The sequence below is a fragment of the Vipera berus genome (assembly GCF_964194415.1).
Source record: "Vipera berus genome assembly, chromosome: 3".
Classification (NCBI taxonomy): Eukaryota; Metazoa; Chordata; class Lepidosauria; order Squamata; family Viperidae; genus Vipera; species Vipera berus.
The window spans coordinates 107,923,759-107,947,527 of record NC_138204.1 but is presented as its reverse complement, the minus strand read 5'-3'; the positions used below and the strand labels follow the sequence as shown (position 1 = coordinate 107,947,527).

The 23,769-nt window shown below is 43.3% G+C and overlaps 1 protein-coding gene across 2 annotated transcripts in view; it reads right to left on the bottom strand.

Annotated features, from left to right (window-relative positions):
• NCF2 (neutrophil cytosolic factor 2) overlaps positions 1–22,819 on the bottom strand; it is a 31,878-nt gene extending 9,059 nt beyond the window's left edge. The window contains exons 1-9 of one of the 2 annotated variants that reach the window (XM_081323236.1): positions 22,539–22,819; positions 17,374–17,456; positions 14,844–14,952; positions 13,466–13,600; positions 11,989–12,096; positions 10,978–11,037; positions 9,765–9,808; positions 8,784–8,925; positions 423–485 (exon numbers count right to left, since the gene is read on the bottom strand). In XM_081323236.1, coding sequence (XP_081179362.1) covers positions 423–485; positions 8,784–8,925; positions 9,765–9,808; positions 10,978–11,037; positions 11,989–12,096; positions 13,466–13,600; positions 14,844–14,952; positions 17,374–17,456; positions 22,539–22,712 — 918 coding nt within the window. In that variant the 5' untranslated portion in view covers positions 22,713–22,819. The remainder of the gene's footprint in view (positions 1–422; positions 486–8,783; positions 8,926–9,764; positions 9,809–10,977; positions 11,038–11,988; positions 12,097–13,465; positions 13,601–14,843; positions 14,953–17,373; positions 17,457–22,538) is intronic. The other variant, XM_081323237.1, reaches the window with a different exon arrangement.
• Between the last annotated feature and the right edge of the window lie 950 nt (positions 22,820–23,769).

Below are 23,769 nucleotides of genomic sequence, written 5' to 3'. Positions count from 1 at the left end.
GGTGCTGGAACTCTCATCTTGGTGGGTGCAGGAGGTGGGGGGCGGCGCTGCTGGGGTCACGGGTGCGAGGGGTGTTGGCGGCGTGCTTGGTAACCTCTCTCTTCTCCCTCAGCGTGGCTGGCTCAGGATTTCTGGGAGTTGAAGTCCAAGAGTCATAAAAAAGGGCCAAGGTTGCCTAGCCCTGCAATAGGCTTTCAGACGGAACTTTTTTGTTGTTGTTGCAAAAAAAGGTGCCCATTCCGAGCGTTCTATGAGAAAAAAAGCCCTGACTGTTGCTAGCTAGAAAGAGATAGTTTAGCTAAGAAGTCCTAAATAATATGCAAGGGAAGCATGGAGATACTATGCAGCTTCATTTTTTGATAAGCAAATCCAATCCATTTTCTTACCATTAATTCTTACCAACAAAATCACTGGGCTCTCACCTGGAATACAGGCTGGTTCTGCAGTTCCATTGGCTGTAAGTAGTTACAAGGCACAATCCCTTGCTACATAGAAGTCAAAGCAAGAATTTTTAACATTAGATGCATCCAATTTGTATGAGAATGAAAAAAACATTCAACCATTATTTATTTCTAATCTCTCTATGACAGAATTTTTATTTGGCTGGTACCTTCTATTTCAGAGCCATGTCATTCCTCTACAAGTGAAAGTTCAAACTCACAAAGCAACTTCCTTACATTCACTTATAGGTTCCAGTTATCTATCGCTTGTGTTTGATCACCAATACTGCATTTTATTACCAGCATGGTTATGATGTACAGTGTGAAAAAAACCAAATTCTAATGATTTTTGATATCAGCTTAGGTATAAAGAAGAAAAACCTACTATCTTAACCTGACAATCTTGTCTCTAGAGGCATGTTTCCTTTGCAAAGGGACTTGGAGCATAATTAGAGAAGCAAAGTTACTGCCCTAAGGAGGGTGTATTGCTTTTAGGCAAAAATAGTAACTCCAGGCCACAGGACATCCTGAATCAAAAACCAGTTCTTGAACAGAAATGTTCAGCAGCAAGGGGGACAGGGGATCATCATGTAATATTAGATGACCCTAGGAAAGTTTTGAAGCCAGGTTGCTAAGCAGTAAGTGGACTGACCTACAACAAAAGGACTATAGGTGGCACTGCTATGGGGGCACCAGTGCAGCATTTGTGTGGCTAGATGTTGAATTTCCCAGAATGGCTTCTATAGAAATAATATATTGGTTTATTTATTTACTTATTTATGTATTAAATTTATATGGCTGCTTGTGGTACACTCAATTTTAGGTCACTCACAACAAAACACATAAAACAGCAAAACAAACAATTGTATCTCCTTTACAAAAGATCACACTTCTTGCCATGGTACTATAGCATCAACTTTACATCCACCGACTCATCTCCATCCTGGCCCATGGCTTCAGCGAAGAGATAGATCTTTATGGCCTTCCAGAAAGCTAAAATATATCTAAGCTAAAATATTAGGCCAGAGCAGCTATGGGGAAGGCATGATTCAGAGGAACCACTGGATGACAATATTTATGAGAAGGGCCTTGGAGCATGCCCACCTTGGCTGACCTGATTGTTGTGTCCGGTCCGGCAAGTGATCACGCGGAGGCAGTTAAGGTTAACTGTTTATTCTGGTACACATGGCCAAAAACTGGCCTTACCTGCCCGGCTGCCCATATATGTACCCCAGGCACGCCAGGCGCTGGCCAACCCGCGGGCTCAGATCTCCCGTGCTTGCCCTGGTCACCCAACCCAGTGTCCAGGGATTCCCGCTGCACGGGTTGGCCAATCAGGTGGCCGGACAGGTGTATACCTAACACCCCTTTCCCCCCAATTTGGGTCTGCTTATGCCTGGCATTCCCTGCCAACAGCCTCACTGCCTTATGTAATCTTTTAGGTATGCCGGGGGTCTGTGTGTCCTGGTAGGGTATCTCCCCGGTGGGCTGTTGGTTTCTGGCCCCCTCCCCTGTGCTGGTCTTGAAGGCCCTGGCTGGTCCCTCCCTTGTCCTTGCCCCGCTGGCAGTGAGGCTCCTGTGGGCTCCCCTTGCACAGTGCCTGTGTTTGGCTTTGGTGCCCCGGGTTCGGTTATGGCGTCCCTGGGTCCCTCCGTCTCTGGTGACCTGGTCGCAACCCTGGTGTTGGCCTGCTGTGGGGTGTCTGGAAGTGTGAATGTTCCTCTGTGTGTGTTGCTTGGTGGCTGCTGGGTCTGATTGTGTGTGGTGATCTCTGGGGCCCTTTTCCTGAGTTGGTCAATGTGTCTCCTGACCAGGCGTTCCCCTTCCCCTTCAATAATGTATGAGAGTGGGCCCAGCTTGTCCACCACCACTCCCGGTATCCACTTGTCCCCTTGGCTGTAGTTCCTGGCCCACACTGAGTCCCCAATGTTCTATGTCCTGGCCGTGCACTCCTGTTCTGTTTCCACTGTTGCCTTGTCAGGATGGAGCCTATCTAGTTTGGTCGTGAGTTTCTTGCCCCACCTCATTTCTGCTGGGCTTTTCCCAGTTGCTGTGCATGGTGTAGTGTGTTGTGCCAGCAAGAACTGTGCCAGTCTTTGGGGCCAATCACCAGCAATGATCCGGCGTAGTGCATCCTTGGTGGTCCTCACGTTCCTCTCTGCCAATCCGTTGCTGGAGGGATGGAAGGGGGCCGACGTCGCGTGCCTAATCCAATTGGCCTTGAGGAAGTCCTGAAATTCATTAGATGTGAATTGAAGCCCATTGTCGGACACAATCACGTCAGGTAACCCGTGGGTGGCAAAGAGTCCCCTCAGGACCTGTATGGTCTTGGCTGACGTTGTGTTCTTAACAGGCACCACCTCTAACCACCGGGAGTAGCTGTCGAGCACTATTAAGAACATTTGACCCTGAAATGGCCCCGGGACCAGGGGTTGTGTGTAGCCTCCCACCTGTGGACTGGTGCATGGGCCTGTTCTGGCCTGGACCTCTGGCATAGGTAGCACCCCGCTACTCTCTCTTCGATGGCCTTGTCTAACCCTGGCCACCATAGGTGACTTCTGGCCAGGGCTTTCATGCACACTATTCCCTGGTGTCCTGCGTGTAGTTCACTGATGACTCTCTCCCTTAATTTTTCTGGCACTATCACCCTGTTTCCCCATAATAGACAGCCTAGGTGTGCTGATATCTCGTCCCTTCTCCTTAGGTAAGCCTGGAATTGTGGTTCCAGGTTCCCGTGTTTCCACCCCCCTAGGACCCAGGTCGCCACTCTGCTTAGTACTGGGTCCTTGCTGGTGGCGTTGGTGATGTCCTTGGCTGTCACTGGGCATTCTGGGAGTTCTTCTATTGTTAGGATTTGGCTTGCTGGGGCTGGGTCTGTGTCAGTGTCTGGGAGGGGTAATCTGCTTAGGGCAGGGGTCAGCAACCTGAAACAGTGAAAGAGCCACTCGGAACCGGTTCCCTCACAAAATGAAAAACTGGGAGCCGCAAAAAATATGTGCGCATGCGCATACATGCACACATGCACAGAACAGGGTTTGACTGAAGAGTGGAGCCAAGGCGAGATATGCACCTACCCTGCATATTTGAATTGATTGGTTGAACTTTTTTAGTCCCACTTTTTTTTTTGACTGCACATGGCAGAGGACTGGGAGCCGCAGGAGATGTCTGAAAGAGCCGCATGCGGCTCCGGAGCCGCGGGTTGCAGACCTGTGGCTTAGGGCATCTGCATGACCCATTTCCTTCCCCGGTCTGTATTGGATGGAGAATGTGTAGGCTGACAGGAATATAGACCATCTCAACATCCTCGGTGACATTATTTGTGGGGTCTGTCTGTCTGTGGTGAATAGGCCTAGTAGGGGTTTGTGGTCAGTAAGTATTGTGAATTCCCTCCCGTATAAGTAATCGTGGAATTTCTTTACTCCTGCCACTATTGCTAACGCCTCTTTGTCAATTTGTGCGTAGTTGTGCTCAGCCTTGGTTAGGGTTCTGGAATAGTATGCTATGGGTCTTTGTTCCCCGTTACTGTCCCAGTGGCTGATCACTGCCCCTACCCCGTATGGTGAGGCATCACATGATAAACAGATTGGTTTCCCTTCAATGAAGTGGGTTACCATGGGCCTACTGGATAGTATGTCCTTTAATGTTTGAAAACTTTTTTTGTGTTGTTCCAGCCACTGCCATGTTGTTTTACTGTCTAATAGTCTGTGCAGTGGTTCTGCTATGGCAGCCTTGTGTGGTATGAACGCGTGGTAGAAGTTTATTAGACCCAAGAATGCTTGAAGCTCTGCCTTATTCTTGGGTTCTGGAGCTGCCTTGATTGCCCTTATCTTTCCCTCTGTTGGGTGTATGCCCTGTGCATCTATCCTGTATCCCAAAAATTCAGTGGATGCTACTCCTATGGAGCACTTCCCTTTTTTTAATTTGAGCCCTGCAGCTCTAAATCTTCCTAATACCCTTTCCAACCTTTCAGCTAATGCCCCCTCGTCTTTTCCTGCTATCAATACGTTGTCAAAATAGGGGCACACCCCAGGAATACCTTTCAAGGTCCTCTCCATCACTTCTTGGAAAATACCTGGGGCTGTTGCTATTCCAAATTGCAGCCTGTTGACTCGGAACGCCCCCTTGTGGGTAACTATCATCTGAGCATCTGCTGCTTCCCTGGTGACTGTTAGTTGCAAGTACACCTGCGCCAAATCGAGTTTAGTGAAAATGGCGCCGTCCTGGATGGTCGCGAGGACCTGCTTCACCGTCGGGACCGGGTAAGCATGCTGAGTTAATGCTCGGTTTAATGTGGCCTTGTAATCGGCGCAAATCCTCACGTCCCCATTAGGTTTTAGTGGGGTGACGATAGGCGTTTCCCAGGGGCCCCCTTCTACCGGTTCCAGCACTCCCTGGTCTACTAGTTTGTCTAGTGAGTTTTCAATTTTTTGCTTGAGTGCGAAGGGCACTCTCCTGGCTTTTATTCTTATGGGCGGTACTGTGGGATCTAGTTTTAGACTGATCGGTGGCCCTTTGTATCTCCCGAGCCATCGAAGACGTCTGCGTATTTATCGCAGACGGACTGTAAGGATCGGTGTTGAATCGTATTGATTCCCCCGACCCATATGCCGAGAGGCTTGAACCAGTTGAGGCTGATCAGGCTGGTTCTCCGGCCTTCGGTGACTAATAGTTCGAGAGGCCCCTTGAACCCCTTAAAACTGACTTCTATGGTGACTGTTCCTTGTACTTTTATGGGTGACTTTTGGAAGTCGGCCAGCTGGATGTGTGTATGTTTAATGGGGACCCGGCGGCCACTTCTGGCCTCGATGCACGCCAGGGTTTCCCTCGAGACTATGGACACTGCCGCCCCCGTCTACTTCCATTCTGCAGGGGATGCCCTGTGGGTGGACCTCGATTTGTAGTTTGGGACTAAGCACTTGGTTGACGGCCTCGATTGACCCACGGTTAGGGTTTCGTGCCTGCGATCTATGGGACCCTTTGCCACTGTTACCGGGGGTTACCTTACCTGTGGCCCAGGCGTCGATGTCGTGAAGGTTTTCCTGCGGTTTGCTTCTGCAGATGCTCTGGATGTGGCCGGTTTTTCCGCAATTCCTGCACTTTGCATTCCGAGATCGGCAGCCCGCACGGGGGTGGTTTCCCCCACAGCTTCCGCATCTGGGTTCTGCGTCCCTATGCCTGTTCAGGCCTTCCCTTGGTGGTCTTGTTTGTTGGGCGGCTGGTGGTCTTCTGCTTCGGTCGGTGTCGTCCGCACAGGGTGTTCTCACTGTGGCTTTTCCGAACCGTCGGGTGACTTTGTTGATGTCTGTCTCCCATGGGTAGTCCTCCAACCCACCGTCCACAAGGCACTCTTGGTGGATGGATCTGGTTGCACCATTGCTGTTGTGGGGGGGGGGTCGCGTTGTCCGGTGGCTTCATACGTGAGCAGTTCATCGAGGACTTCTTGTAAGTTCCCTGTGGGCTTGGCTATTATCCTGTTTTGTAGCTGTTCGTCGCGTAAGCCCAGGACCACTCGGTCTCGGATGCGCACCTCAAGGTTATCGTACTTGCAGCGGAGTGCGGCTTCCCTCACTGCGGCCATGAACTCCGTTATTGATTCCCCTGGTCTCTGGTTCCGCCTTTCGAAAATCCTCCTCCAGAATAGCTCGGATCGCTTGGGGGTGAAGTGTTCTCGCAGTTTCCCTAAGAGGTCGGCGTACAAGACGCTGGCAACTGTTGCTGGCTGGCATAGTCCCACAGCGACCCGGTAAACCGGCGTTCCGTTGATCGTCAGCAACACGGCGGTCTTCTTCCGATCGTCCGTAATGCCGTTCACCAGCATGTATCCCTCGACTTGGCCTACGTATTCTTCTCAATCTTCTGGGTGTCTGGGGTAGAATTCTCTGATTGAGCCGACTTGCGCCATTCTCGCTCGTTCATTCGCGGAGTTGTTGCTGCTGACGGCTCTTTGAATTTCCCGCTTCGCGTCTGCCTGTTCTCACGCTTTCCTCACCGCCATTCTGCCGATCCCACCCTTGTCGCCACTGTTGTGTCCGGTCCGGCAAGTGATCACGCAGAGGCAGTTAAGGTTAACTGTTTATTCTGGTACACGTGGCCAAAAACTGGCCTTACCTGCCCGGCTGCCCATATATGTACCCCAGGTGCACCAGGCGCTGGCCAACCCACGGGCTCAGATCTCCCGCGCTTGCCCTGGTTACCCAACCCAGTGTCCAGGGATTCCCGCTGCACGGGTTGGCCAATCAGGTGGCCGGACAGGTGTATACCTAACACTGATGATGGGCAAATGCCCTCAAGGAGAGGGGGTTGTGCAGCTAACCTGGCCTTCTGTCATTTATATCTTTAACCAGATTGTACCCAAAAAGATACTAGGAGCCAGTACAGCTCATAAAACAGCAGTGTAGCATGGGAAATTGCAGGGTGTCCAGAACTGAATGTGCCATTGCATTCTGGACCATTTATAGTTTCCAAGTGATCTTCAATGGCAGCCCCATGTAGAACACATTGTAGTAATCCAGTCAGGAAATAATTTAAGGTGTGAGTGACTGTGACCAAAGCCTCCAGTTCAGGAATGGGAAAAGCTGGGACACACAATAAGTTTGTGCAAAGACCTCCTTTGCCACCGCTAGCACTTGCTCTTTGAGCAAGAGCAACAAATCCAAAAAGACCTTCAAATTGTATGACAATTCTGTCTGGAGAAGTACTGTCCAATCACAGTCAAACGTACCAGACTGAGGGTGAGGAAAGTGGGGTAGCAAACCACTCCACCCTGCTAGGGTGAATTACATTTGGTCTTCCCTATTCAGGCCCTCACAATCACCTGCTCAGCATGGAGCAGGGTTGCATAGCTCAGTATCATCCTAATACTGATGATACCATGCGCCATGCTGCCAAATGACCTCACTCAGTGATTTCACATAGTTTTTAAATAGTGGTAAGAAACTCAGGCCCTGAGGCTCCCCATACAGACCTCCTCCTTCCCCCAGCAAACACTGATTGCAAAGAAGAAGGAGAAGCACTACAAGACAGTGCCCCACTCTCAATTCTAACATTTTAAAGGGACACCATCCCTTTCCCAAGCCCTTCAAAGATCGTAAGTACAAGTAATGCTGTCTTGGTACTATAACCCAGCCTGAACTACAACTGAAAAGGGTCTAGATAACCTGCTTTGTCCAAGGCCATCCAAAGTTGGATTCCTACCACAGTCTCAACAGTCTTCCCCAAAAAGATGAAGTTAGAGACTGACAAAAGTTATTCAATGTTCTGCAATATCATTGGATCCAAGGATGGCTTCTTGAGAATAGAGTGAAACATTACCACTTCCTTCACAGACAGACAGACACAGAGACAAGCACACAGACAGAGATTTGCTTTTCCACATCTCTGTCCCCTGGCACAAATTGAAGTCTGATAGAAATTACCAATTTCCTGGGAATGAACTAAGGATTAATTAATTAATACCATTGGCTTTAATGGCAAAAAGCAGCCTTTCCAAGCTAGTGGCTTCCATGTATTGGAATTTCCCTGATTCTAGTGACTACCAAATCTGGGGTGCAAAAATCCAAACAACTATAACATGTCAGCAAAATTTTTCGGGATGTTTTTAATGCATCAGTTGGAGGCAGACCTCTGGTGCTTAATTATTGCCAAACAGGAAAACCAGCACATCCATACTAATGCTGCTAATAAAAATTGGAAATCAATGTATTTATAAAATATATTTTATAAACAAATAAATAAAATATTTATAAATAAATTTATAAATAAATAAATAAAAATAAATTTGTGTGGCACCAGGATAAGAAAGTTATTTAGCATTTTAATTACTGTAGGCATCTTCACCAAACTTCATTTTGTTTTTGTGGTGAGATGAAATAGGCTTATCCTTAGCAACATTACTCTGAGCTCTTTGAGTTGAGGTATGAATGTAATAATGCTATGTATGTAATTACAGGAAATAATACAAACTGGTAACCTACAGCTCAGTGCATCAGTTCAGTGCACTTAGAATTCAGGTCCAAAATGACATCAACAGTTAATGTAAAAGAGGCAGCTATTGTCTCTTATGGAAGTGGTTCTCAGAATTTTTTCTCTAACAGACCCCTTTACGTTTTATTTTACTATTCAAAGCACAAGGGACCACTATGAAAATATTTTTCATTGGTATCATTGTCTAAACCATATCATATTACGAAAATTGCTTGTCGATAGTATTAGTTTCACAGCTGGATAATCTGGCCCAAGCCAAATGTCTTGTGAGTTTTGAAAAACCCATGTCAAACAGACTCTATTATTTCACACACTTTCTGTAGTCTATCTGCAAATTACAGTTTTAAAGACTTTTATTACCTTTCCATTAAACACAACAGTAGCCCAGTTGTCGTTCTCCTTTTTCAAAACAAAAACAATGTTTCCAGGAACGACTTGAAGCTCTTCTGAAGTTTCAGGAATAAATTCATACAAGACTCTGTGAGGTTCTCCTTGCAGTGCCCTACATAAGTAAGCAATAAAAAGGTAAAGGTAAAGGTTCCCCCGCACATGTGTGCTAGTCGTTTCCGACTCTAGGGGCCGGTGCTCATCTCCGTTTCAAAGCTGAAGAGCCAGCGCTTGTCCGAGGACGTTTCCGTGGTCATGTGGCCGGCATGACTAGACGCCAAAGGTGCACGGAACGCTGTTACCTTCCCACCGTAGTGGTCCCTATTTTTCTACTTGCATTTTTACATGCTTTTGAACTGCTAGGTTGGCAGAAGCTGGGACGAGTAACAGGCGCTCACTCTGTTACGCGGCACTCGGGATTCGACCCGCCAAACTGCTGACCTTCTGATCGACAAGCTCAGCGTCCTAACCCACTGAGCCACCGCGTCCCTAAGTAAGCAATAGTATACAGTAATAGTTCATCCACTGATTCCTTTTCTATACATTCCAATTTCCCAGGGGAAAAAAATCAACCAAAAGAATACAAATAGGAATTGGTCATCAACACCATTTCATTCAGTGCATAATATTTCCACTAATGTGTAATACTTAAGATGCAAAGGTGGTAGCATTATGAGGAAAAGGCCTCAAGTAGATCATTCTGCATTTTACAATATCTGCACATTTATGTGTCTGGAATGTTTTGGTTTTTTTGTTTCATTTAAAAATGATGTTCCTATCTATTATAACAAACTTTCATCTTACATTAATTAGTTATAGCTAATGATATATAAAATGTTGTGTATCTACACGGATTCTGAATTTATTGTAACTATTCTTTATGTCATCTTGGGAGAGATTGGCTGAGGGAATAACTGATGGACGTTAGTATTCTTTGGACTTTATTGATCTTACCTGAGGACTTCTGGTGTTTTAGGTCTGGGAGGTGGATCTGATGTCTGTAAGCATATCATACATATTAGCTTATTCCTATCCATCAATAGTAGACCTTCAATCTTTTCTAACAGAAATCCTGAGTTCACTTAGACTGAAGAGGAAGTAGTATTTTTTCCCCTTCCCACATCCCATCTAGGAAACAAATTGGTAACGGTTTTTGTTTTTCAAGTATAGGGAAAAGTTAACCCATATTTTAAAAGTTAAGATTCCCCTGGCACTCATGTCTAATTCTTGGGGGCAGTGCTCATCTCTCTTTCCTAGCCGAGGGAGCCAAAATTGTCCAAAAATGCTTTCGTGGTCATGTGGCTGGCATCATTATACACCAAGGTGCACGGAATATGTTACCTTCCCATTGAAGTGGTACCTATTTATCTACTTGCATTTGCCATGCTTTTGAACTGCTAGATTGGCAGGAGTTGGAGCAAGAACAGGAGCTCACCCTGTCATGTAGAGCTTGGGTCTCAAACTGCCAACTTTTCAGTCAACAAGCTCAGCATGCTAACCCCCAGGCCACTGCACCCCCTTGACCCATATTTAGCTCCTAAAATAGAAAACGACAGGAAAAGGTTTCTAGTCTCCTAGCTCCCTTAAAAAAACCCAGTCTTCCATATAAAAATCAATTTCTTGGGAAATTAAATATGATAGTAAGGATGTCCTTGTTACCAAATAGTTTATTTTAATCTTCCATCTTATGATAAGAAACACTTAAGAGTATTTCTCTTGTCTCCTACACAGAATGAAATACCCTGTGCCCTGCATGCTTACAAGTTTTGAAACTTCTTGTGTTCTACTAAAAATGAAAATAATTATTCAGTTTAATTAAATGGAATTTTGTATGGCTAAAATTAAAAACTCATAGTGTTAATTATTCCAAATGATACCGTCATAATCAGGATTCTAGAGGACCCACCCTAAACCTCACTTCTTTAAAATAGCAGGCATCTTGATATGTGACATCACTTCAATTTACTTCATCTTGTGAAATAAGTTAAATTTTCAGCCGTTGGATGGAATAGCAGATAAGACTTTGAAAGCGTGATGGCCAGAACAGCAAATGGAGACAGATCATATTCTGAGAATATGCCTGCAAATGGAGCCCAAGGAGGAAACTAAATATTCATGATCAAAGCAGGAGAACATGGGACTAAGCAAGATAGTGATTCTGTCTTACCTGGGGCTGAAGAGGAGCAAAACCTGAAAAGTCATCATTGTCTATCACAGATGCCACAACCTAGAATGGGAAGAAAGGCTTGTTTTTAATCTAATTTTACTCACCCAAAAAAGTCAAAACTTTCTAACACTGTTATTTCACCATCCTGCCCAACTGAGCATCCAAATACTAAAACACTAGTGTGAGATAAATGATAGTTATTTGCATTTGAACACAGTCACCTGTTCTGTGCCTCTTCTTTTGATCCTTGAAAATACGTAAGCTGAATTGAGTGACCTATTCTCTGTTTCAGCAATGATGAAGAATAAACCTGTATTTCTTAAATAACTCTATTCTTAATGCTGAGAAATCCTAAACAATCTTACAAGAATAGCTACATAGCACAGGATATTCTATTGGGTTTACAGGAATACCTGTATAATGTGGGCGTTACGTATTGATGTAAATTACTTGTAAACTGTTGAGTAATAGCTAACTGCTATGTCTGTTTAAACTCCAGACTGCTTGTTTCCAGAACTGTTAGATTGTGTTTTGAGTGGGAATTAATGCTTTAATTCTATTGGCTGCCATCTAGTGGTGGTCCGTATAAATACGGTAGTAGTTAAAAGGCAGTTAGTGCTGCTTCTCTGTTAACTAAATAAACTTGTTGCTGTTTCACTGTTCTGCCTCGTCAATGCCTCACCGATCCTAAAACATAACAGTGGGACATTTAAAAACTATTTTTTAAAAATTAAAGTATTGAAATGAAATGCAATTTTTAAACACCTCTTCAAAGTATATTTAAGATTCTCCCACCCACCCAAGAATATCAAGGACAGTTAGTCTCAAAATGAACAACAATTTGATGCAGACTAGGGGCCCTGCCATGGGAAAAACAGAATTTGCTCATGATGTTAAAGGTATTCATGGTGTGACTCACTGACCTCCTTTAGCTTGAGACTTCCTTCTAGAGCCCCCACCATTACAAAATTATCTGAATAATTCCATATTTGTGACAGGCTAAATTCATACCGTGGCTTTCCCTAAATAATCTTTCTTCTCCAGCTGTGCCACATGCTTTTCGTTTGGCCGAAATAACTTTCCTTCAGGGATCACTATGGGTTCAAACAATCTTTGCTTCTGCACATATGAAAAACAAAAATAAAGAACAAAATCAGCCTGTTTCCCCGTCCCAATAAGTGAAAACATAGCTTCTTCAAACATCATTTATTCCATGCTTTTTATAATAAATTAGGTGAAGAGAGTCTGCAGTGCACCATCTAAATTTCATGATGAGATGGCAGAGACAGAAGTGGAGAGAAGGCCAGAGAATCCAGCAAGGCAGCAGATTTTTGTCCAGATCTGCCAACCAGTACTTCTGATCCCTCCACCATCACTAATGGTAGGGAGTAGGAAGGGTAAACAGTCAAAATAATGATTGCAGCAGCATGATCAAATCCCTGCTTTTGTATTGCATCAATGTCGCTTACATGTACAAAAGATCAGAGTTTTAATTACATTGCCATGGCCACCTTCTTGATTTTTTAAAAATTCCCCCTGCAGAGACCACTGTCATCAGTACACACCCTTGGCAGGTTACTCCTGATACAATGTGATTTCCCACAAAAAACAATTCTGCCATCTTGCTCTAAATTCTTAATTTAGAACCTCATAACAGGCTGCTACTCAACCACCAGCTCCTCCTCCTCCTCCTCCTCCTCCTCCTCCTCCCTCCCTCCCTCTCTCTCTCTCTCTCTCTCTCTCTCTCAGAGAGAGAGAGAGAGAGAGAGAGAGAGAGAGAGAGAGATCAAGAAAAAGAGAGAGCTTTTTTTGTTCTCAGATAGCTCACATCTGTGTTTAATGTAATTACAGAATCCCAGAATAGAGAGAGATTGTAAATAGATAAAATGATGTCTTCAGAACATGAGAAAGATCCATCACCTGGACATTAAGTGTCTATATATTTTTAATGTTTTATATTAAATGGCCATCTAGACATTTTTGTCTTTTAAGTTAAAAGAACAACTTCTTATCCTTAGTAACAAAGACTCCTAATTAGATTGTGAAGTAAATAGGGTTCTAAATCCCGCTTTCTCTTGCAGTAAGCTTGACAGTATTGAGTTCTATTAACCAAAGGAAGTGGAACTGAAGTCTCCTAGTGCACACTAAAGATTGCATTGCAAAGAGAATACCTCAATCCACCCTTGGCTGCTTGACACTTGATAGGACTCTTTATTGGGCTCTCCAGAGCAAAGAGTTGGAGTCAACGCAAGAGAATGTTTCATTTTCTACATGGTCTATCCAAGCTGCTTCTCTTCAGTGCCAAGTTTTGAAGAGACAATTCTCATCCTTCATTAGAGTTTTAATCCTCCGTGCAGGTAAGTCACATACATCTGTAATAAAGACCCCTTTCAGGCTGATACCAAATTTGCAACTATGAGGGCAGCAGCCAGCATGCATAACAGTATTCAAGCTGTGAAATTCATGCACCATTTCTACATTTTCTTACCAAGATGGATTCCATAGCCTTATCTATCTTGTTGTGCCTGGAGCCCATCCTCTGTTTTATTGCTCTTGTCAAATGCTCCTCAGCTTTTTTCCAGTCTTCCAGCTTAGCGTAGGCAAGAGCAGTATTGTATAACAGCTGCAAGTAAAGAGTATGGATGTCAAAAATATGCCTAAACTTAGAAATCTTGTGGATTTTGAGTACCAGGATAAGGTAAGCCTTTCCCAACCTGATGCCTTCCACAGGCACTGGATTACAGGGCAGGCCTTGAATTCTGGGAATTTTAGTCCAATACCAAATGAAGGAAAACTGAACTGCATTGTTCTTCCAATCTTGTTTAAATAAATGTTCTTCTATTCATCTCTGCCCCAATGTGCAGTCCTTCTTGTTAGATTCTTTCAGATCTTTCCCACGGCTCTTCTCTTTCTAGGCATTTTTCTCCCTCCATCTTTCTGAAAGGCACTTGATATCATTTATCTGGATGATAGATTTTGTAAGCTGACCAGAGTCACCAATGTGTGAGTTGGGAGGCTATATAAATTTGTTTAATAAATAAAATAAATAATAAATAGATAGTGCAGATCTGCAGCAAACAGGCCTGCTTCCAAACCCCGCCAAACTCAATGCTGATTGTGGGTTCAGCTTTAGCTTACCTACTTCAGAGAACTGTTGTAAGAACAAATTTTACTTTTCTAGCATATGGCATTCTCAGAGATCATGCAATCACTGATATACAAATATAGGTTTAAATGAAGCATCAAGTAGCAGCACTTACCAGTTGCAACAGTAAGAGCAAATGGGGCAATTTTATATGTCACTTTGAGTTCCCTGGAAGTATCAATTAGAATAGAGCTGGAAGAGACCTTGGAGGTCTTCTATGATGAACTTCAAATACGAAAAGGAACCATAAATACAGTAAGGATTGAAATGTGCAGTTAAAGCATATTGGATGTTTGCAGAAAGTCCAGTTATACCTCCTTGGAAATGTTCTCTGCCCCCTGATTTTTAGGCTTTTTTTTAAAATGATCTTGGCATGCTGAAAAGCAAATTGTGAATTAGTGGTTGCCTCTCTACCGGGCTGCTTCTGCCCTTCTTCCACTTCCTTCTGATACTAAAAACATGCTTAGATAGAAGGAGATAGTGGGTGGTTTCCAGTTTTCCTTGGAAGTTTGGCTCCAGCTCAGGATAAAAAAAACAACCTGAGGTAAAATTCTGGAGGGGTTGAAATGGCAGTCCTGAGATAAGACCCCACTCATTCCTTACTATTTTACTATATATCGAATGGATACCATTTTAGGGTTACTCTGAAAGAGTAACCTTGAATTTAAATGTCAGTGTTCAACCTCTTGCTAGTGGGCTGTGATTTCTAATAAAGACTTACCTCACAAGCAAGCAACTTAAACTGCAGACCTAGAATCTTGTAATCTATAAGGTCATTCCCCCGTAGTTGAGCCAAGGCCTCTTCTAAGTGAGAAATAGCTAATTCATAACTGAAAGCCAAAAAAAGGAATGGTTAATGTGTGATTGTGGAACAAGGGAAATGTGAAAATGCCAGCTTTCCTCAAGCTGATGTCCTCTGGGTAGACATGTTGGCCGGGAATTACAGGCATAATAAGCTAATGTATCTAAGGATAGGGAAAGACCAAGAGCTGGACTGGCAGTCCTATCAGCCCCAAAAGTCCAACTGGGAAATAAATTTCACAGGAAGACTAAAAACTATTTTTTATTGAGATTGGCTATAATAACATAACATTACACATCTGATTGTGCTGTACTTCTACTTACAGTTCAGTGAATTAGGGAGTTATCTCCCTGAGTCACTTTCAAATGCTATCTCATTCTGGATTTTAAAAATGATTCAGACTCTTTTGCAGGGCAATGGATCCTGCATATTTCTATCCAGATTATCTTCCTTACTCCTTACAAGTCCCCAGATGAGCCTCCATTTATTCACAAGACTCTACAGAACATTGATTTCTCCTAATAGCATCCCAACATTGATTCCTTTTTATTAGCAAGCTTCTCAGATTAAAAGAAGAAGTGCTTTGTATTTTCAAAAAGATAATTTTAGAGGATGGGGGCTTGTGGTTTATCAATGTTATTTTAAAAAACAGCAACTAAATCTGCATGCTGCTGGATACTAAATGCTACTAAATTTGATCAAAGAAGCTTTATTATTTGGGTTCAATATTGGATTTATATTGTTTTACACACACCAGCTGCCTGCAATTAGTGCAGGTTCGCATCCCACCAGGCTCAAGGTTGACTCAGGCTTCCATCCTTCCGAGGTAGGTAAAATGAGGACCCAGATTGTTGGGGGCAATAAGCTGACTTTGTAAAAATGCCGCTTGGGGCCCCCCGAAAGCCCTAATAAGCAGGTATATACATAGAATGAAGGCTATTGCTAAGCACATTGATTTGTGCTTAGATTGTAAGCCGCCCTGAGTCTTCGGAGAAGGGCGGGATATAAATGGGATTTATATATATATATATATATATATATATATATATATATATATATATATATATATATATATATATATATATATATATATATATATATATATATATATATATATATATATATATATATATATACGCAGTGGCTCAGTGGGTTTGGACGCTGAGCTTGTCGATCAGATGGTCGGCAGTTTGGCAGGTCGAATCCCGAGTGCCTTTTACTCATCCCAGCTTCTGCCAACCTAGCAGTTCAAAATCACGTAAAAATGCAAGTAGAGAACAGATTCTATTTGAGTATCTCTGTTTTGGGGGTTGTAACAGGCATCTTTAAGGACAAACCAAGGCCTTACCCAATTTTTTTTCCCTGCCAGAGGAAAAATAGCATCTTTCAGGGACCTATCCTGTAGCCCTTGAGCTTGCCTGCTGCTTTCACTCACAAAAGGTGGAAGCTGGTCATCAAGGGTGACCAGAGATTCAGTTTTACTTATACAGGGATAAATTTAATCTTTTTTAAACTTGGTTTTTTAACTTTTGTATTTTTGGTTTTTAATTACCCTGTAAACCGCCCTGAGTCCTCCGGGAAAGGGCGGTATATAAATGTAATAAAATAAAATAAAATAAATAAATCTGTCTGTGTGGCTGGTTTGGGAGGAAATTGCTGACTTTGTATTTTCTCTCAGGAAACAAAATATATTCAGCTGATCCTGCTCAAGCCACCCACAGAAAGCAGCAACATTACTAGAACTATTTGCAGGAAGGGGTTACAGCTAGACCTCATGGAAATAAGGATCTTTATCCTCCTGGGCATCTGTGAGAAAACAAATATTGGATGTAGATGGGCCTTGGTTAGAACCAGCAGGATTTTTAAATGATCTTATTTTTTAAAACAACACATTTTTACTTCCCACAAATATGAAGGTAAGTTGGATGTGTCTAAGCCAGATTTCAACTTCCAGAATTCCCCAACCAGCTTGCAGTTGAAGTCCACACATCTCAAGCTGCCCAGGTTGAGAAACTCATGTCTAATTAATATCTATCAATGTATCTGCTGATTGGATTTATTGTAACTAAATTAATAAACAAATGCATTTCTTCTTCTTTGTATCTTTGTTACTATCTCTTGCATCCTTCCCTTGTGAATTTCTAGGTCCTCCAATTGTTAAATCTTGAACTTTTCATGTGTAATTTTTTCACTAATGGCATATGACTAAGAGCCATGTGATTACCACTGCTGTTATTATAATTAGGGACAGAAGGGGAAATTCCATTGTCTACTTTTCTTTTTACTGGTACATAATTCTAAAACCTCTTTTCATTTTTAAACTAAAAATGAATTTGTATGCCCAAGTCACACAAAGGTTGGCCAAGCAGGAAATGGCAGAACTGGTTACTGTAACAAATCAGTGTAATAACCCATTATTTCTGGAAGATATTATAATGTTCTAGCTCACTTTTCCATTTGGTAAGCCACAATTCCTTGCTGAAAATAGGCCACCGCTAAGTGCTTGTCATGGTTTGTGCTTCTTTTAAAGGCCTGGAGGAAACAGACATAATACATAGACATTATTGTGGTCATGTAAGTGCATCCATAACATCTACTACAGGGATCCCCAACCCCCAGGCCATGGGGCACTATCGGGCCGTAAGCTGTTCAAAACTGGGCCATCTGAAGTGGCTCGTGTATGTGCATCCCCCCTGTGTGAGCAGTAGGCAAGTGTGTGTCCATGTGCTCCATTTGAGTGAGCAGCAGGAGTACAAGGCTGCCATTTCTTGCAAATGGAGCTACACACACGTGCGCTTGCTCACCACTTTCAATAAACTATCCCCTCTCCCCTCCACCCCATGCTGGTCCACAAAGCCAGAAAGGTTGGGGAACTCTGATCTACTATATGTTTAGCTTATGATTCCTGGATTGCAAGTTTATGATCAACATACAATATCTATGAGTCTTGCCATATATTTAGTTCAGGACTGTGCCACACAATGTATAAATTCATCATTTTGAATCCTCTTAGACTTGGTTGCCTAACAAAGATTCACCTAAGCCAGTTTTTTTTAAAGGAAGAAATACCTACATCTGGATAAATAGGTGATACCTACAGATATAGTAGCTTGCTTGAAACAATTAGACAAAGAATCCTCTGTTTAGAAAGCGGTTTCATTTGAGTCAGTGTTGGTGATTTTACTTCCCCTTGAGGGGTGATCTGCTGCAATTGCTGCTTCAGTGAGGACTGAAGACACTGCCGTATATCAATGGCGTATCTGAAGCCACGGCGTGGATATTAGCTCCCTATAACTTCAGTATTGCCCATAAACCTGACCAAGCCCTGTGTGCCAGGGTAATGCATCCAAAGGACCCACTCCCCAATGAGGAAAGATCCTCAGTGATATACAGGGTGAGATGTGAGGATTGTCATTGTAACTATGTAGGGGAGACAGCAAAACGGCTGAGAACTAGGATGCTTGAGTATGAGCTTGCCATCAGACGGCAAGAACAACAGGTGTAGGCGCACATGGCCAGTCATAACCATACTTTTGACTTGATGGGGGCTGAGGCCATTGCCCAGGACAGCACCAAGGGTGGCCAACTGTTCAAAGAAGCTTGGTTTTTGGACAAGTTACAATCAACCGCCGTATAGATCTGCTCCCTGCCCATCAGGCACTGAGGAACTGGGAAGATGAACGCAAGCAACGCAAGCACTTATGGAGGGTGCCTTCAAGGCAGGACCAGGACCCCTTGGCTGCACGGTGCCAGTGCATCGCAACTGGTAAAAAGGGGGGGGAGGAAAAACCCCTAAGACACCTAGCATGGAGGCATGTGTGACGACGGGAGGGCCAATCGCGGCACCTCACAATCCGCCCTTAACAACAGGCGCTCAGACACATTAGCACTTTACAAGAAGGGCACAATGAATTCAACCTGAGAACACATGGACGAGAGTGAGTGCGGGGCAGCTCAGGACAATATGGGCAGCTGAGGTGAACAGACCTGTGACTCGCTTTATGAGCAGAGAGCAAAAAACACCGGCAATATAAACATGTTCCCTCATCTCTGCCAATTTTACTCTGACGACGTTGGCAATTGGCCAACAAAAGCTAAGTATATTAAACTGTTTAGTTTTGACGTTATCCCGGTGTTTGAGTATTCTTTTCTAGCATTAACATGCCTGGTGCAGGGCCACCCAAGACGGAAAGGTCATAGTAGAGAGTTCTGACAAAACGTGATCCACTGGAGAAGGAAATGGCAACCCACTCCAGTATCTTTGCCATGAAAACCCTATGGACAGTACCAAAAGGCAAAACGATATGACGCTGGAGGATAAGCCCCTCAGGTCAGAAGGCGTCCAATATGCTACTGGGGAAGAGCAGAGGGCTTGTACTAGTAGCGCCAGAAAGAATGAAGCGACTGGGCCAAAGCCGAAAGGTTGCTCAGCTATGGATGTGTCGTGGTGAAAGGAAAGTACGATGCTGTAAAGATTTTTTCTCCATAGGAACCTGGAATGTAAGATCCATGAATCAAGGAAAGCTGGACGTGGTCAAACAAGAGATGACAAGACTGAACATCGACATCTTAGGTATCAGCGAACTAAAATGGACAGGAATGGGTGAATTTAATTCAGATGACCATCAGTAATACTACTGCGGGGAAGAATCCCTCAGAAGAAATGGAGTAGCCTTCATAGTCAATAAAAGAGTAGGAAAAGCAATACTGGGATATAATCCTCAAAATGACAGAATGATCTTAGTTCGAATCCAAGGCAAACCAAGGCAGACGATGCAGTAAAAGTGCTACACTCAATTTGCCAGCAAATTTGGAAAACTCAACAGTGGTCACAGGATTGGAAAAGATCAGTTTACATTCCAATTCCAAAGAAAGGCAGTGCCAAAGAATGTTCAATTGCACTCATTTCTCATGCTAGTAAAGTTATGCTTAAAATCCTACAAGCTAGACTCCAGCAGTATGTGGATCGAGAACTACCAGAAGTACAGGCAGAATTTCGAAGAGGCAGAGGAACTAGAGATCAAATTGCCAACATACGCTGGATCATGGAGAAAGCTAGAGAGTTCCAGAAAAACATCTACTTCTGCTTCATTGACTATGCTAAAGCTTTTGATTGTGTGGATCACAACAAACTGTGGCAAGTTCTTAAAGAGATGGGCGTACCAGACCATCTTATTTCTCTCTTGAGAAATCTATATGTGGGCCAAGAAGCAACAGTGAGAACCGGACACGGAACCACTGATTGGTTCAAAATTGGGAAAGGAGTCTGGCAAGGCTGTATACTGTCACCCTGCCTATTTAACCTATATGCAGAGCACATCATGAGAAAGGCAGGGCTAGATGAATCAAAAGTTGGAATTAAGATTTTCGTTTAAACTCGTAGAAACACCTTTTATATAGAAATACCTTTATTGCAATTCAGATGACGTTGTACAGCATTTCCAAGATATTCCCGAGGTGTCTCCAAGGTTAGAAGATTATAATGCTCCCAGGGTCTGCATATTGGGACCCCATGTTTTCTGCTAATGAAGCATGGCTCACTAGGGAAGAAGGAGGAGGAAGTCCATCCCAGAAAGGGGAGGGGAAAGGAAATACATCATATAGTAGGAGGGTCTGACTGCCCACATTGTGATTTCTCCACCCAGCCACGTGGTGGCAGAACACTCCCCGTCTGGTATTTCATAATACCACCATAAAAAATCCCATAACGGTAGTTATGCAAATGCAAATACACGTTTGTGGTTTGTTGTTGTCAGAAAACGCCTAAGAAGTATAGGTATAAGAAGTATAGGTATAAGAAGTATAGGTATAAGAAGTATAGGTCGAATCCCGAGTGCCGCGTAACAGAGTGAGCGCCTGTTACTCGTCCCAGCTTCTGCCCACCTAGCAGTTCGAAAGCACATAAAAATGCAAGTAGAAAAATAGGGACCACTATGGTGGGAAGGTAACAGCGTTCCGTGCGCCTTTGGCGTCTAGTCATGCCGGCCACATGACCACGGAGACGTCCTCGGACAAACGCTGGCTCTTCGGCTATGAAACGGAGATGAGCACCGGCCCCTAGAGTCGGAAACGACTAGCACGCATGTGCGGGGGAACCTTTACCTTTACCTTTTTAAGATATGCAGAAAGTGAAGAAGAGCTAAAGAGCCTCTTGTTGCGGGTGAAGAAGGAGAGTGCAAAAGTTGGGTTGAAACTTAACATTAAGAAAACCAAGATCGTGGCATCTGGCCCTCTCAGTTCCTGGCAAATAGATGGGGAAGAAATGGAGATAGTGACAGATTTTATTTTCCTTGGCTGCAAGGTCACTGCAGATGGGGACTGTAGCCAAGAAATTAAAAGATGCTTGCTCCTCGGGAGGAAAGCCATGGCAAATCTAGACAGCACACTAAAAAGCAGAGACATCACCCTGTCAACAAAAGTATAGTCAGGGCTATGGTCTTTACAGTTGCAAAGTATGGCAGTGAAAGTTGGACCATAAAAAAGGCTGAGTGCCAAAGAATTGAAGCCTTTGAACTGTGGTGCTGGAGAAGACTCCTGCGAGTCCCTTCGACTGCAAGGCAATCAAACCGGACAGTCCTAAAACTAAAACTCAAATACTTTGGCCACCTAATGAGAAGGAAGGACTCACTGGAGAAGAGCCTAATGCTGGGAAAGATTGAGGGCAATAGAAGAAAGGGACAACAGATAATGAGGTGGCTGGATGGAGTCACTGAAGTGGTAGGCGTGAGCTTAAATGGACTCCAGAAGATGGTAGAGGATAGGAAGGCCTGGAGGAACATTGTCCATAGGGTTGCGAGTCAGACATGATTTCGCAGCTAACAACAACAACTATATATATATATATATGAGTGCCGCGTAACAGAGTGAGCGCCTGTTACTCGTCCCAGCTTCTGCCAACCTAGCAGTTTGAAAGCACATAAAAATGCAAGTAGAAAAATAGGGACCACTCCGGTGGGAAGGTAACAGCGTTCCGTGCGCCTTTGGCGTGTAGTCATGCCGGCCACATGACCACGGAGACGTCCTCGGACAAGCGCTGGCTCTTCGGCTTTGAAACGGAGATGAGCACCGGCCCCTAGAGTCGGAAACTACTAGCACGCATGTGCGGGGGAACCTTTACCTTTACCTTTTATATATATATATATATATATATATATATATATATATATATATATATATATATATATATATATATATATATATATATATATATATATATATATATATATATATATATATATATATATATATATATATATACACATATATATATATACACACACACATATATATATATACACACACACATATATATATATACACAAAACTATATATATATATATATACACACACATATATATATATACACACACACACACATATATATATACACATATACACACACACACACACACACACACATATATATATATACACACACACACCTGGCAGTTCTTAATATTTGGCTGCCAAATTATTATTTTACGAGTATGGTTAATTTTTTTAAAGCGATCAGTTATGCAACCTGTATCAGAAGTTGGTATTTTTATCTGATAGGTGATCATGAATGCTTTGTTCAGCCACTGCCAATGACAATTTTAAAATCCAGCCACTCACCTTTTGTGCCTCTTCCAAATTCTTCATGATCAGGTGGATGCAGCCAATGTTAAAGTAGATTTTGGAAGAAGGATTCTGAACAGACATGAAGGCTTCAAGGGCTGCCACCCAGTCCTTGCGATCAGCAGCCAATACACCTTCGCTCCAAAGCCGGGTGGTCTCTACAAGTGACATGGTAAAACCAAAATCCTTAGGTGATTCAGGAGCAGCCTTGGGTTTATCTTGCTTCTCTCCTTCACTCCTAACTTGTTCAGTCTTTTTCTGATTCAACCAGAACAGCCTCTTTGCTTCCAGTTTTGGTATTTTTTCAGAAAGCTTTGCATGTCGCAAACATATCAGGCAGGAAGTGTCTTCAGTCCTCACTGAAGCAGCAACTGCAGCAGACCAGCTCTCAGGGGGAAGTAAAATCACCGAAACTGACTCAAATGAAACCACTTTCTAAACAGAGGATTCTTTGTAAAATTGTTTCAAGCAAGCTACTATATCTGTAGGTAACACCTATTTATCCAGATGTAGGTATTTCTTCCTTTAAAAAAAACTGGCTTAGTAGGAAATTGTTCATCTTCTGGGTAATATTAAATCTGTGATTGTTGATTTTGAAAATGTATGGAAAAGACATTTTAAAAATTGCCTATTGGAAAATACTGTCAAGATTAGAAAGATGCATTGACTGACCAACTATTTCTTAATTCTGCCCAAGTTGTTTATCTGTTTTAATAATTAAAGTAAAAAGGTCCATTCATTTGTGATTCTAGGGGACAGTGCTCATCTCAATTTCTCAGCCAAGGGAGCTAGCATTGTCCAAAGACACTTCCGTGGTCATGTGGCCAGCATGACTATCCATCAAGGAGCATGGAACTCTGTTACCTTCCCGCCAAAGTGGTATCTATTTATCTACTTCCATTTGCATGCTTTTGAACTGCTAGTTGGGCAGGAGCTGGAGCAAGTAATGGGAGCTCACCCCGTCATGCGGTGCTTGAGTCTTGAACTGCTGACCTTCTGGTTGACAAGCTATCTTAACTGCTAGGCCACCACACACCCCTATTTTAATAATTACCTCTAGCAAATAGAATTCCTTAATTGTTATTGGTTTTCATCTGGAAGTTTAAGGACCATAAGTGGCTTCCTCTGATCCTTAGAACTGATCCCATCCTAACTCTCTTTTGTAATGGGTGGATGGGTGTCATTGTGTAGTGGGTTCTGGAGAGCAGGAAGGACGCCGAGATGATGA